This window comes from Thalassophryne amazonica, chromosome 3, assembly GCF_902500255.1.
Source record: "Thalassophryne amazonica chromosome 3, fThaAma1.1, whole genome shotgun sequence".
NCBI classification, from domain to species: Eukaryota; Metazoa; Chordata; class Actinopteri; order Batrachoidiformes; family Batrachoididae; genus Thalassophryne; species Thalassophryne amazonica.
In genome coordinates this window covers 105,354,231-105,369,238 of record NC_047105.1, presented here as the reverse complement: position 1 = coordinate 105,369,238, position 15,008 = coordinate 105,354,231, and the positions used below count along the sequence as shown (strand labels likewise).

Sequence of the window (15,008 nt, the reverse complement as noted above, 5' to 3'; positions counted from 1 at the left end):
GCTGAGTGCAACACACAACCAAAATGTGCTCAACTAAATAACGCCGGAGCTGATACAACAGACGCAGTAGTTACCTTTATCCGGGGAAACGGGGCTACGACTGTAACACAGGAAGCCCAGCGACCCGTGCTAACAGAGCTCCGCCGTGCGCGTGAACCCATTACAAACGCACTCTTGCAGCTCCCGTTTACACCTCCCATCCGGTCGGAGTGTGACGCGAAGCCGTCGCCAGTCACACTCCACCACGATCCACGGATGAGGCACAACACAGGAACACGGCTGCAAGAGAGCACAAATTAGTATCCAGTAATGGGTCTCAAACACGCACCTTCCGGGCGGAGAGCCCCGCAACTGATCCGGATAACCACTGAACGTCTGCTGCCGCCTTCCCGGCGCGTTACCGTCTCTGCTAACGCTGGGTCCGTGATGTTTGGCCAGAGACTACTGTTATGTGTCGGACGCAGCTCGGAGAACCGACCAGCGTTTGAAGGACCCAGTATGAAATAAGCAGAGCACGGTACAAAGGCTAACTGAATTTAATACATAACAGTGAAAATGTAATAACAGAAAGGTGCGGCCTGGCGTGGTGCGCTCCCAGCAGCGCTAATGGTCCGGAGCCAGAAGCTGTTTCGGACCCAAGGACCCCGCCGACACCCCCCAGGTGGCCGCAACAACCGAGTCTGTGAAAGAAGGAACCATTATGTGAGTCCACACTCTACACACAGAACACTTAAAGGTGTACAAACAGCAAACACTTCCTGGCTTGATTGCTGATCAGCTTCCAACCTGCAGGCATGGAACATCCAGTTCACAAAACTCCACCGCAGTGGAAGCTGATACATGACTAACAAACAGCTCAATACAATAAGGTGTGAGGGACACCACATTTACTGACTGTATAACTGTTAGTCACAAAATCTAACGTACCTCAGGAAGTGTGCTGACGAGCGTGAGACCTCACCCCCTCCTCTTTCACAGACTGTGCATCAAACCTGGACGTTTCTCAGCATCCGCTGCTGATGAGATGGCTCCCGAGACGACGATCTCACCCGTCTGGTCACAAGGTCGAGTCTCTGGCAAATACACACTGTGCACTCCAGTCTTAAATGCCAACATGCTCCAATCCATCCAGATGCACCTCAGCTGTGAGTCCTGACGAGTCGCAGGTGATCAGGGTGAGGTCCTGACAGCCTCAGCAACACAGCCACTCAGTCCCAAATGCACGCCACCTGGGAGGAAAACCAAAAGACAAACAAACCGGCAGCCAGGCCCCCCCAGCCATATAACAACTCCAGAGGGTTAAGGAAAATGAGGCACATGTGTGTGTGTGTGTGTCAGGAAGGGGGCATGGAAGAAAGAGACGAAGATGAGGGAAGGCTGATGCAAGAGAGTGCAGTTAGACAAACACAAGGCAGACAGAATCAGAATGAAGATGAGGGATGAGCCCAAAACCAACAGTGATAAAAATAAAAAACTCAAGCAAGCAAAGATGAACAAAAACCAAAGGCCAAATAGAATACTACCAAACAGGAAATGAAAGACAGTGACTCGGGGAATGAAGTGGATGCAGACAAGGAACAAAACCATGATAAAAACCCAGACACAGGGCAGACCATGACATAAACTATGCACGGGCAGCACGATGGCTTAGTGGTTAGCACTGTTGCCTCACAGGAAAAGGCCCCAGGATCACTTCCTACCTGGTTCTTTCTGTGTGGAGTTTGTATCTTCTCCCTGTACAAAGCAAAGAAAGATTTCAATGAAACTTGGAGGAGAGGACGGCCTTGGTTCAAGGAGGAGTGCATTAAATCTGAGGCTGATGCCGACTGAGGATCATTTGGAAAAAATATTTATTTTTCATATTAATTAGCACTTTAGTGAAATATCCCCCTGGAACATCAGTGCAATTTAAGACAGATAAACAGAGACCTTTGACAAAAATATATGCACTATGGTTGCCATAAAGTTCACCTATGGTTCATGTAACTGCAATGACAGTTTAATTATATTGTAAATGGTCATTAAAAATAAGTCCTGCATTCTGGGGCCTGGGGCTGGAGAATGGAAGTTTGAGTGTTTTCATGGAAAGCACATAAAATTATGTTTATTCATTTACCAAAGCAAAGTAAGTCCCTTCGGCTTCTCCCTTGTTTTCACGGATTTGCAAAAAATGTGATTTGAATCTCATTTCAAACCACCTCTGTATGTGGTTTGTATCCGATTTGGAAAAATCAGCTCTCATGTGGTTTTTTGCTATCCAGACTGCCAAAAAAAATCAAGCTAGATACAATTTGGATATGCTAAAAATCTGATTTTGAGTGGTAATGTGAACATGGCTTAATCCTTTCTATGTGGAGTTTATATGTTTTGCCTTGTTTTTTGCATGGGCTCCCTTTGGGTGCACTGGTTTCCTCCCAGTTCCAGAGACATGCAGGTTCAGGGAGCTGACTGAAAATTCTAAACTGACCATAGGTGTGAATGTGTGCATCTGTCTACATGTGGCCCTGTGATAAACTGGCGGCCTGTCCAGGGTGTAGCTCACCTCTCACCAATTGACTACCCAACCTCCATGACCCTTATTTGGAATAAGCGGGCCTACAAAATGAAAGCCCTTCCTGACTCATCTTCAGTTTTTCCTGGAGAAACACACAGAGACCCTGGACGTCCTAAGAGGTCTCCCATCCAAGTCCTAACCAGGACCTAATTTGCTAAGCTTCTGAACTTTGACTGGATCAAGTGTACACAAAGCACAGCTACTGCATGTATATAATATAAGTACACATAGTAAGTCCCTTCGGCTGCTCTCTTGTTTGCATTCGGGGTCGCCACAGCAAATCCAAGGTGGATCTGCATGTTGATTTGGCACAGGTTTTACGCCGGATGCCCTTCCTGACGCAACTCCACATTACATGGAGAAATGTGGCAGGGGTGGGATTTGAACCCGGAGCCTTCTGAACTGAAACCAAGCGCATAAGTACACATAATAGAAACAATATATATTAAACAAACACAGTACAAATACTTTGTTACTGTACTTAAGTACACTTTTTAGGTATCTATACTTTACTCCATTACTTATTTTTCTGCCTACTTCTGAATTTTACTCATTACATTTTCACACAAGTATCTATACTTTCTATTCCTTACATTTTTAAAACAAACAGCCTCGTTACTCTTGGCTTCAGTTTAATGTTATATATATATATATATATATATATAATATATATATATATATATTTCACGTCATGTGTGCCAGTAATCAACTTTTCTGCAGCACGGCTTTGCTTTGAACCGTGAACCAATCGAAGCAGTGGTTCGCAGATTGAAGCAATGCTTCGACCTATTGCTTTGTTTATTCTTTCTTTCTTTCGCTTAATTTTCCCCCGCTAAAACCCTAAAGAGCATACGTCTGTGAGTATTATTTACCTTTTCTATGTTAAACCGACCTGTTATGGTCTTCTGAAACAGTTGATAGATGTATTTTATAACTTAAAAACAGGAGCGACGCTAACGCATTAGCATGTCTATGGCATTTTCAATGTTAAAACTTAGCATTAAGCAATTGCAGCTCTCATCACGTTCGGGTGCATTTGTTTTCAAATTGTAATATTTCTTAAATTTATTTTTATTTATATATTAATAATCTAATGATTATTATATACAATTTTAGAGAAAGAGGCAAAAAGAACCTGAATAGAAACACAACAGAAAATATAAAAACAATGAACATACATAAATAAATACATACATACATAAAAAAATAAATAACAACATCTCACGATTCAATTCGATTCCGATTATTGGGGTGACGATTCGATTCAGAATCGATTTTCGATCGAAAGAGATCTGAGAAATAGTTATATTACTTAAAAAATGTTTATGTTTAAGAAAATGCAGCTTTACAAGGTTAATCAAGTGATTCTAAAGATGTAAATTTACTTATCTGTTTTGCTCCTTCAGATATGGCTGACAGTTTAGGGAAGTGATGTAGTGTGCACTGGTCAGTGGTCGGCAGAGACCGCTGCTCCCCTCTTTAGCTTCGGGTGATGACGTAGCATGTGGGCTTGCGGATTTGAAGTGTTTCCGAAGTACTTGACTTTCATTTTGCAGATTCTGCACACTGCATAAGTCATGTCAAGCTCCTTCTTACGCAGCAAATAATAAAATCCAAAATGCACCCAAACATTTGCCTTCAGCAAAGACAGTGCTGGCTGAATTAGCTCTTCGTCCGCCATGCTAAGCTGCAGCTCACGAATGTTTGAAGCACGCCGGACCCTCCCCTCACGGGGACGCTGTATTACGGAGGCCATTGCCTGACAAACAGTATAAGCAGTGAGTAACCAAGAAAATGTTTAAAAAATGCTTTTAAAAAATCGATTCTTGGACATTTTTGGATCGATTCAGAATCTTAATAAATAAGAATCGCGATTCGGATGTGAATTGATTTTTTCTGGTAACCCTATTAATCAAGTGATTCTAGATGTAAATTTACTTATCTGCTTTGCTCGTTCTGAGTTGGCTGGCTGTTTAGCAAAGCACTGGTCAGTAGTCGGCAGAGACCGCTGCTCCCCTCTTTTAGCTTCGGGTGATGACGTAGCATGTGGGCTTGCGGATTTGAAGTGTTTCCGAAGTACTTGACTTTCATTTTGCAGATTTTGCACACTGCATAAGTCATGTCAAGCTCCTTCTTATGCAGCAAATAATAAAATCCAAAATGCGCCCAAAAATTTTCCTTCAGCAAAGACAGTGCTGGCTGAATTAACGCTTCGTCCGCCATGCTAAGCTGCAGCTCACGAATGTTTGAAGCACGCCGGACCCCCCCGTGGGGACGCTGTAGTACGGAAGCCGTTGCCTGACAAACAGTACACGCAGCAAGTAAGCAAGAAAATGTTTAAAAAATGCTTTTTAAAAATCGATTCTTGGACATTAAGAATCGCGATTCGGATGTGAATCAGTTTTTTCCGAAACCTCTATATTATATATATATATATATATATATAAAAAGTCCCAAATATGAACGCTGCTGACGGTTCATAGACAGAGCGCTTTAGCAGCGGAGGTGAAGTTCACCTCCAAAAAAAAAGAACAACTTCACCTCCTCTGCTCACTTCAGAGCTCTGAAGCCGAGCTGAGTAGCGGCTCATCTCAGCTCACCTTCGAGCTGACAGCTGGTGTCCCGACAGAACACCGGAGCAGTGCAAATGGTCCGGTCATTAGCTGGTAAGCTTTCAATCTATGTGTTTTTTCAGATGCTGTTTAGATATTTATAGAGTACGTTCATATCCAACTTGCTTTTTCTAATTGCATTTTTAGCTTCTGGTTTGTAAAGAAAATACACGTTTCAGGCTGATTGTCATGGAAACCAATCAGATATGGGAAAATATCCTGCCGATAATCAGCCAATCAGAGCACGCGTAGCGTCACAGCCATATATGCATATACAGTGGGGTAAAAGAGTATTTAGTCAGCCCCTGATTGTACAAGTTATCCTACTTAGAAAGATGAGAGAGGTCTGTGATTTTCAACATAGGTACACTTCAACTATGAGAGACAAAATGAAGAAAAAAAAAATCCAGGAAATCACATTGTAGGATTTTTTATGAATTTATTTGTCAATTATGGTGGAAAATAAGTATTTGGTCAATCACAAAAGTTCAACTCAGTACTTTGTAACATAACTTTTGTTGGCAATGACAGAGGTTAAATGTTTCCTGTAAGTCTTCATCATAGGTGCCTGGTCTTGAAAACCTACCATCCCTGGTTCTCAAGACCAGGCACCTAAGTGGCTCTACTCTACTCTTTTCTACTCTTCTATTTTACTCTTCCTTTTTAGATATTTAGATATACCTTTGTATACTGGCATAGTTCCACCTTAGATTTGGAATACAGTGGTCCCTCGTTTATCGCAGGAGTTACGTTCTAAAAATAACCCGCGATAAGCGAAATCCGCAAAGTAGTCAGCTCTATTCTTTGCGATTATTATAGATGTTTTAAGGCTGTAAAACCCCTCACTACACACTTTATACACTTTTCTCAAACAGGCATTAACATTTTCTCACTTTTCTCTCTTGTGTAAACACTCTCTTTTTCTTCTGTGCGAAAAGATTATAAACAGAAACACGCTGAACTCAATGCACGTGCTCTCCCTTCGCTCACTGCGTCCGGAGGTATGGATGCGGGACCTGCAAAGAATCCAAGTCCTCTCTCGGTGGCCACGGAGCTCGGCAGCTGCGGTCAACATCCGCATCAAAACAGCGAGCGTAGTCTCTGGACCTGTTGCCAGATTTGACGCAATTCCGCACAGCAGACAGGAGGGTGGTGTGAGTGGCCCGCCGCTGCGTTTACCGAGACGCAGAAAGCACATCGGAGGCAGTGAGAGCAATCACGGTGATGCCGACCTTTGCCGCGACCGACCCGCCTAATAAGGATGCAGAACACAATGCGCCATTTAAAAAAAAAGCATGCAAAATTGCTCTAAAAAAATCCGCGAAACTGCGAGGACGCGAAAGGTGAACCGCGTTATAGCAAGGGACCACTGTATAATATATAAGATATACCTTACTGAATTTTCATGTCTTGTAAATCACTCCAGAGGTGTTATCAGGTTACAAAAACAGTGTTTTCAGTTTTAGAAGTGTTCATCTCTCCCTAGCTTTTACATAATATGTGACAAAGGGATTATATTTACACACAAACAAAACAGAGTTTGCAGCTGGCTAAACCAGCCACTGACATCACGGTGCTTCTCTGCTCTGATTGGGTGTCATTCTCACCCATCAAAAAAAAGGAACAGAATGAAACCAAATGTGACTTTTTAACCTCTTAAAACACCTCTTAACATAGGTCAAGGTTAGTCATATCTGAACTTGTCCAAGGTCTGTGCCCCAAGAATGTTCCCTGTGAATTTTAAGACTCTGGCAATGATAGGACTGGACTTATGCTGAGCACAGAGGGACGGACAGACGAAGGAAGGACGCAAAGTCTTCACAATACCCAGTGGTCACATTTGATGGCCTTGGGTATTAATAACAATGCATTATTACCATTATAACCATTCTCTTCCATAGCAGGTACACCAGGCTTGTTTGGCCACAGCAGTGAGGCATAAATGGCATCATGCAAAATTCACAGCCTGTATAACTGTTAGAGGCACAAGAGCCAAAGAGTGTGTTCTCCATCTGGAATTGAAAAATTGTAGTGGGTTCTTTTAATGGTCTATCTGAAATGTGTTTTTGAAGGTTTCTGTCAGTATTCAGCCTCTACTGTGCTGGATAGAAACTTTGAACATGTCACCTTTTTAACTAAGATAAAATGGCATTTATTTGGTTATTATTCAAAATTATGTCCCGCAGCTCTGAACTATTGGCTTGCTGTCAAAAACCACCATGAACCCTGAGAATAGCGGGCCCCATGAGAGGTTTGAACACTTTGCGTCCTCCCGTACCTCTTACTCACTGACCTATTTGCTCCTTGCTGTTTCTTCTGAGCTGCTCCCACGCCTTCCTTTTTGCAAGCAATCCTCTATCTTGCTCTGCTGATGAGAATTATTATCTTCTTCCACGCTGTGTCTTTGCCGCCTCACTCCCTGGCCTCCCCATGTGATCTTTCTTCTTGTCATTTAGAAACCCTTTTGCTTCTTTACTTGTCTTTGTCTTCCACTTACACATTTCCTCCGTTGGTACCTTTCTATCTGTTTGCATCTATCTCCTTCCGTGTTAACAGCTCCCTCCATCTATCTCCATCCATTTTCCTCTCCTTTTTTTCCATCTTCTTTCTAATTGGAAGGCAGATGTTGACTCTGGCTGGCTAACGTTTAGGCAGGATAGACCTCACCACTAATCTGGAGTCACAAGAGCAAAATCACCAACAATATGCGCGGCTGGCTCCAGTTAGATTTTCAGGTCCAGTGAATTTGGCGGAAAAGCAATTAGGATTTGGAATTACTGTTCAAATTAAAGAGGAATTAAAAGGGCTCAGAGATTAACCCTTTCTGACTCAACTTCTCCTCTTCAGATGTGACCACGATGTGCCTCGTAGCGCTGAATCCTCCATGTGAATGAACGCTAGCTGCACCGCCGTGTGATTCTCTGCATCACACACCCCCCCCCCCCTTTCTGTGGGACTGAAAGGGTGATTATATGTGGGCGCTGCCCTCAGAGGAATAGTTGTAATTGTTTTTCTCCTTCCTGTCTTTTCCTCGCGGGATGAGGTGACAAATCCTGCTTTGAAACGTAATGAAGTTTGAAATAGAATTCTGGGCTACAATTATCAGGCCCATGCAGACTGTCGCAGGAATGATGGTGCCATCTAGACCCAATTATGAGAACAGAGACACCTGTAACTGCTCAGACCTACAGGGGATGTGTGGATCTACTCACCTGCACTCCTCCTGGCTTGGCTGAGACGTTCATAGTTATGATTTGGAAGTCGAGAAGAACTAGACTTTAAAAGATAACACACAGGATTTATGTTTTACCTCCCCAGTCAATAAAGGCCACTGACACTATAAAAAAGAAAGCACTGCTCATCTTAAAAAATTCAGGTAACAGTTTGTCAACCATATCTCACAGCATTTTGTAATGCCGTCACAATAAGTGATTTAATTTATTAGTTCATGATACCATCATGAAAATCTACAATTCATGATGGTATCATGAATAGTCGATCATGAACTTGTGTGGGGGGTGGGGGCGCCATGTGGCCTTTGGGTTGCATTTAGGGTTACAATAGACAACCCCATCACAAAAATCTACTACAGTTCAAGATCGTGTCATGATCTAATAATGAGACTGGGCTGCAAATTTGCATGGATCTTTTTTTAAGTTAATTGCAACTCAGCCACACCTGAGTACACACCATGAGACTTTTATACTGGTCAACATGATTTTTCTTGCATGGAGTTTTTCATCGGATTTTGGGTACTTTGGGGGCACTGAATCCGAATCTGGTGTTAGTTTTTGCCAATCACATCATGTTTTTGAGATATGAAAACATATTTCTCGTACCAAGCATTGAAACAAAAGCTGCAGTCTCACACAACTCTTCGGCGTAATAAACAATATTATGGCTCTGGTTCACATTTCATGAACCTGATTTAAAAACTTTTGAAGCTGCTTTTGTGCAGGATTAGTGGTGTCAAACTCATGAGTTAATGAGCAGCTTTTGCATAATCCATCAATAAGGAACATGCAGATTGCAAAAAACGTGATGTGAGAGAGGAAATCTGAGCTTGATTTGGATTCAGCACCCCCAAATTACCCTAAATCAGTTCTCAAAGTCCATGGGACAATTTTTTTTTTTTTTTTTTTTTTTTTTGACCAATCAAACTAACTCAAGTTTAGCAAAGCCTTTAGTCAAGTGGTTTTATATATTTGTTTTGTCCTCTACATGGTTAATTAAGTTGAACCAATGTATTTAAAAGGCTTTGGTGTTATTATGGAGCCAAATGATTTATTTTATGTTATTCTAACATCTTTATGTGACCTCAGCTCTGCTCAGAAATATCCTTGCAAATTGCTACCTTAATTCTGTGATTTTTAAAATATACGAGGGCTGTCAATAAAGTAAGGGTCCTTTTTATTTTTTTCAAAAACTATATGGATTTCATTCATATGTTTTTACGTCAGACATGCTTGAACCCTCGTGCGCATGCGTGCGTTTTTCCACGCCTGTCGGTGACGTCATTCGCCTGTGAGCACTCCTTGTGGGAGGAGTCGTCCAGCCCCTCGTCGGAATTCCTTTGTCTGAGAAGTTGCTGAGAGACTGGCGCGTTGTTTGATCAAAATTTTTTCTAAACCTGTGAGACACATCGAAGTGGACACGGTTCGAAAATTAAGCTGGTTTTCAGTGAAAATTTTAACGGCTGATGAGAGATTTTGAGGTGATTCTGTCGCTTTAAGGACTTCCCACGGTGCGAGACGTCGCTCAGCGCTCTCAGCCGTCGTCGTCAGCCTGTTCAAGCTGAAAACCTCCACATTTCAGGCTCTATTGATCCAGGACGTCGTGAGGAGAACAGAGAAGTTTCAGAAGAAGTCGGTTTCAGCATTTTTATCCAGATATTCCACTGTGTAAAGGAGATTTTTTTAATGAAAGACGTGCGGACGGATCCGTGCGTCGGGACGCAGCCGACGCGGTGCGGCAGCAACAGGAAAAACACCTCCGTGTTGATAACCATTTGTAAAATCCAGGCGGCTTTTGATGGCTTTCAGTGGAGTGAGTATATGAGAAATTGTTTAACAGGCAGGACATGTTCCAACTTGTCCTTAAGGCTTTCAACAGAGGTGTTTTTCCTGTGGCGGAGCGTCACGGCGGCTGCGTCCCGACGCGCAGACCCGTCCGCAAGTCTTTCATTAAAAAAATCATTTTGATCCAATTTGGACCAAATGTGCTGAAATTAAAATAGCTCTTCCAAGGAATTGGTTCGATACACATGTGATTCCTAATAAACACCAATATTAAGTCATATATCACCTTTGTCATATTCATATCACCCGTCACCTTGCTGGACTTTTAAAGGACACATTCAAGGTTTAATTCAAAACCTTTGAAGCCAGTATAGATTAAAAGTGGTGGAGGAGTTTGTATTAGTCAAGGAGAAAGTGATTTAGATTTTGGACATAATGGATCAAATGTTGAAGTTACATAGATCAATGTTTTATGGTAACGCTGCATCACAACAAAGGCAACACAGTGGCTTTGTGGTTAGCATTGCTGCCTCATAGCAAAAGGGTCCTGGGATTGTTTCCCACCTGGTCCTTTGTGAGTGGAATTTGCATGTTCTCCCCATGTTTGTGGGCGTTCGCTCCAGCTTCCTCCCACTTCCACGGACATGCAGGTTCAGTGAATTGGTGACTCTACATTGACTGTATGTGTGAGTGAGGGTGTGAATATGTTTGTCTGTCTATATGTGGCCCTGCAATGGACTGGTGTCCTGTGCAGCGTATAGCCCGCATCTTACCCTGTGACCGCTGGGATGTGACCCTTAATTGGACTAAGTGGGTGTAGTGAATGAATTGAATCACAAAAAATGAATGTGCAAAGCCATGAGCCACATAATGAGAAAGAAAACAGGTTTCTTTAAAGGTCTTCCAAAGATGTAGTTCCAGTAGCATGTCATACACTGGGGTCACAGACCGAATGGTCTGCCTTTAAAATCGGTTCGCCTTTGCATCTGCGCATGCGTCATTTTGGACCACAGCAGCACGTCTGATACAGTCTTTTCACCCAAAGCAATCAAACTGATTAATGGGATTATTAACCATCAGATGATAAAGGTAAAACCTCTTAAATCGTTCTAAAGTCAGTTTTAAGCAGAACGAGACCATTTTAAGCAGAAACTCGACAAAATTCCGTGACACTTTGAAATGACCAACGCGCAGTGAACGCATTAGCTAGCAGCTCGTTTAGCCGCGGAGCTCCGATCGCTTCCGCTGCCTTTTATGATGAAATAATGCTGAATTTATGTGGAATGATTGTTGCTACAAAAGCTTCAGATATCTGTCACTGAGATAGATGATGACTGGGAGTGCAGTTTGAAGCAGAACGAGGTGATAATCCATGAACTGTGTCATCATGGGGGACCGATTTTTAGGGGGACCGTTCATTCGGCGACACCGGCACCAGCATCTCAGACGCTTTTTAGTCTGTGCAAATGTAACAAAACTCAGAATTTCTGCACTTGTTGTGCACTAACAGACTTTGTTTGTCAGCATGACCTTCAAAAAAGTTGAGATCTTCTCCAGTACACTGTTTGTGCATGTTAATGTTGTTCCTGTGCATTATGACCGACATCACACCCACTGAGCTAGAAGGATGATGCACAAGTCCGTGAGATCATTTTGGGTGAATAGTGCTCTGAGGTGTTTGTGAAAGAACATTTTTAATTGCTGGAAATTGAAGGTATTTCAAAAAGTAGATGTTTTAATTCTCTCTCTCTCTTTCTCGCTCTTTGTCTCTCTCTCTCTCTTCCTCTGCTTTTCCATCTCTATTTTCCACCTCATTTCCTGCGTCCTTGTCTTTCTGCTCTTAAGTTTTTCTCTATACTTCTCATTCCTGCATGTCAGTGCTTCAGTGCGCCTTTCAGTCTGCCCCTCCTGTGCGCTGACACTCTTTCACTCACGGCTGCAGCGGCAGCAGCAGGCTGTAAATGGTTGCCTGATGGAAGTGAACATTTCACAGAACCCTGTGAGAGCAGTGCACTGATCTCTCCTTTTCCCAGGCACAAAGTGCCCCTAATTGCCTGGACGTATTCGGGAGCTCAGCTGACAAACTCGTGCAAATCAATAATTCAGCTCGTGGAAGATGTGAGGACGGAGGCCGCTCGCCCTGGCAGGTGCGCTGGAAGCATGTGCCCGCACAAGTGTGCGACACACATCTGCTCGCAGCAAAGCTCACCCACGCTCTCCCTCCACCTCTGCGTAAATGGCGCTGTTTATCCGTGATTCTAAGACAAATAGCGAGAGAGCACCAGAGCTTTAACGGGCGACCACGCCGCTGCCGAAGGCTGAAATAATGGATGGTGGAAATGGCAGAAGATCCAACATTGCTCATTACTTAATGGAGTCTGCGGAGGTGGAAACTTTGCCCTGCTAGCTCACTATATAGAGGGAAACAGAACCGCTTCAAATGGGACCTTATTTAACACATTTTGTTTGTTTTTGCACCCTGCTCACTAATAGCGTGATGTGAAAAAGTTGGCTGGCAAAGAGAATGTCACAGCGATTTGTTAAATCTGATTTAATTGTTTCTGTGTACATAAATAGCCTGTTTCTTGCTCTGTTCCTTTTCTTTGATATTGTTCCACAGGTTTATTAACTGCTTACAAGCTCCATAACGTCACACGTATTTTCAAATTGTAAGCGTGCCTCACCAAAAAGCACATCATTATATTTTAATGACTGCCGCCGGCTTGTTTTTCAATCGTGCTTTTTTTCCTCTGTTTGACCACCGTCAGTGCAGCTAACTTTACAGATTCAGACTTGCTGTCAGACTTCTTAACGAACAAAACTTTTTCTTGACAGGCTCGTCTGTGATGCAGGTGACAGCCAGCGATTCGGACGATTACACCACAGCTAACGGCATGGTGCGCTACCGCATCCTCTCACAGACACCCCACAGCCCCATCCCCAACATGTTCACCATCAACAGCGAGACAGGAGACATTGTTACCGTGGCAGCCGGGCTGGACAGAGAGGTGAGGATCAGGCACTGTTACTGTAAGAGTTTCATCCTGCCATCATTTAGGTGTACGAGGTCTGTCAATAAAGTAACGGACCTTTTTATTTTTTTTTTAAACTATATGGATTTCATTCATATGTTTTTACGTCAGACATGCTTGAACCCTCGTGCGCATGCGTGAGTTTTTCCACGCCTGTCGGTGACGTCATTCGCCTGTGAGCACGCCTTGTGGCAGGAGTGGTCCCGCCCCCTCATCGGATTTTCATTGTCTGGAAATGGCGGAGTGATTTGGACTTTTTTTCCATCAGAATTTTTTCAGAAGCTGTTAGAGACTGGCACCTGGAAACCATTTGAAAAATTTATCTGGCTTTCGGTGAAAATTTTACGGGCTTCACAGAGAATAAGGACTGTTACTACAGCTTTAAGGACAGCTTTAAGGACAGCTTTAAGGACGGCTTTAAGGATGCTCGGCGTGATGCGCTCCGAGGCAGAAAACGCCAGATCATTTCTAAGCTGATGGCTGTGTGGATACGAGACCGTCGTGTGCACTTTCTCTGGTTATCACAAGAGCTGGACATCAGCCATTTTCCAGCAGATTTCACTTTTAACGAGATTTTGTCATGGAAAGCCACGCGGAGGCTTCGTGCGTAACGACCGATTCGCTGTTTGAGCGAGACAAAGGAACACCTCCGTTTCGACGTGTCATGGGACAAGTTGGGACATGCCTATCTCGGCTTTCAATGCTTACCAGTCCAGTAAGTATCAGAGAAATTGTGGAGAGCTGGGCTTGTCCTAACTTGTCCTCTGACACGCCGAAACAGAGGTGTTCCTTTGTCTCGCTCAAACAGCGAATCGGTCGTTACGCACGAAGCCTCCGCGCGGCTTTCCATGACAAAATATCTTGTTAAAAGTGAAATCTGCCGGAAAATGGCTGATGTCCAGCTCTTGTTATAACCAGAGAAAGTGCACACGACAGTCTAATATCCACAGAGCCATCAGCTTAGAAATGATCTGGCGTTTTCTGCCTCGTCGTCGCAGCTCGGAGCGCCGTGCGCCGAGCGTCCTTAAAGCCGTCCTTAAAGCTGTAGTAACACTCCTTATTCTCTGTGAAGCCCGTAAAATTTTCACCGAAAGCCAGATAAATTTTTCAAATGGTTTCCAGGTGCCAGTCTCTAACAGCTTCTGAAAACATTCTGATGGAAAAAAAGTCCAAATCATTCCGCCATTCCAGACATGAAAGTCCGACGAGGGGGCGGGACCCACTCCTTCCACAAGGCGTGCTCACAGGCGAATGACGTCACCGACAGGCGTGGAAAAACTCATGCATGCGCACGAGGGTTCAAGCTTGTCTGATGTAAAAACATATGAATCAAATCCTTATAGTTTAAACAAAAAATAAAAAGGTCCATTACTTTATTGACAGACCTCGTATTTGTGTCTGTTGCCTCAGAGCGAAAAGGTCATGGGTTCGATTCCCGCCTGTAGCCTTTCTGTGTGGAGTTTGCATGTTCTCCCCGTGTTTGCGTGGGTTCCCTCTGGGTGCTCCGGCTTCCTCCCACATTCACAGACTTGCAGGTTAGGTGGATTGGAAACTTGTCCATAGGTGTGCGTGCGGGTGTGAATGTGTTTGTTTATCTATATGTGGCACTATGTACCCCACCTCACGCCCTATGACTGCTGGGACATGCCCCAGCCCCCTGTGAGTAAGCAGTTGAAGAAGAGTGAGGAAGTGAGAGTGTCAGTTCATTGTCCAGTCTGTTCTTAACATTATTTCAGCACTAAAATACAGTACTGTGCATTGTTTCATTTTGTTTTTACAACAAACCTGATCT

At 43.5% G+C, this 15,008-nt stretch overlaps 1 protein-coding gene across 2 annotated transcripts in view; it reads left to right on the top strand.

Annotated features, from left to right (window-relative positions):
- The window catches only part of cdh4 (cadherin 4, type 1, R-cadherin (retinal)), a 1,030,104-nt gene that overhangs the window by 851,409 nt on the left and 163,687 nt on the right, over positions 1–15,008 (top strand). For both annotated transcript variants that reach the window (XM_034167231.1, XM_034167233.1), the window contains exon 8: positions 13,020–13,192. In XM_034167231.1, coding sequence (XP_034023122.1) covers positions 13,020–13,192 — 173 coding nt within the window. The remainder of the gene's footprint in view (positions 1–13,019; positions 13,193–15,008) is intronic.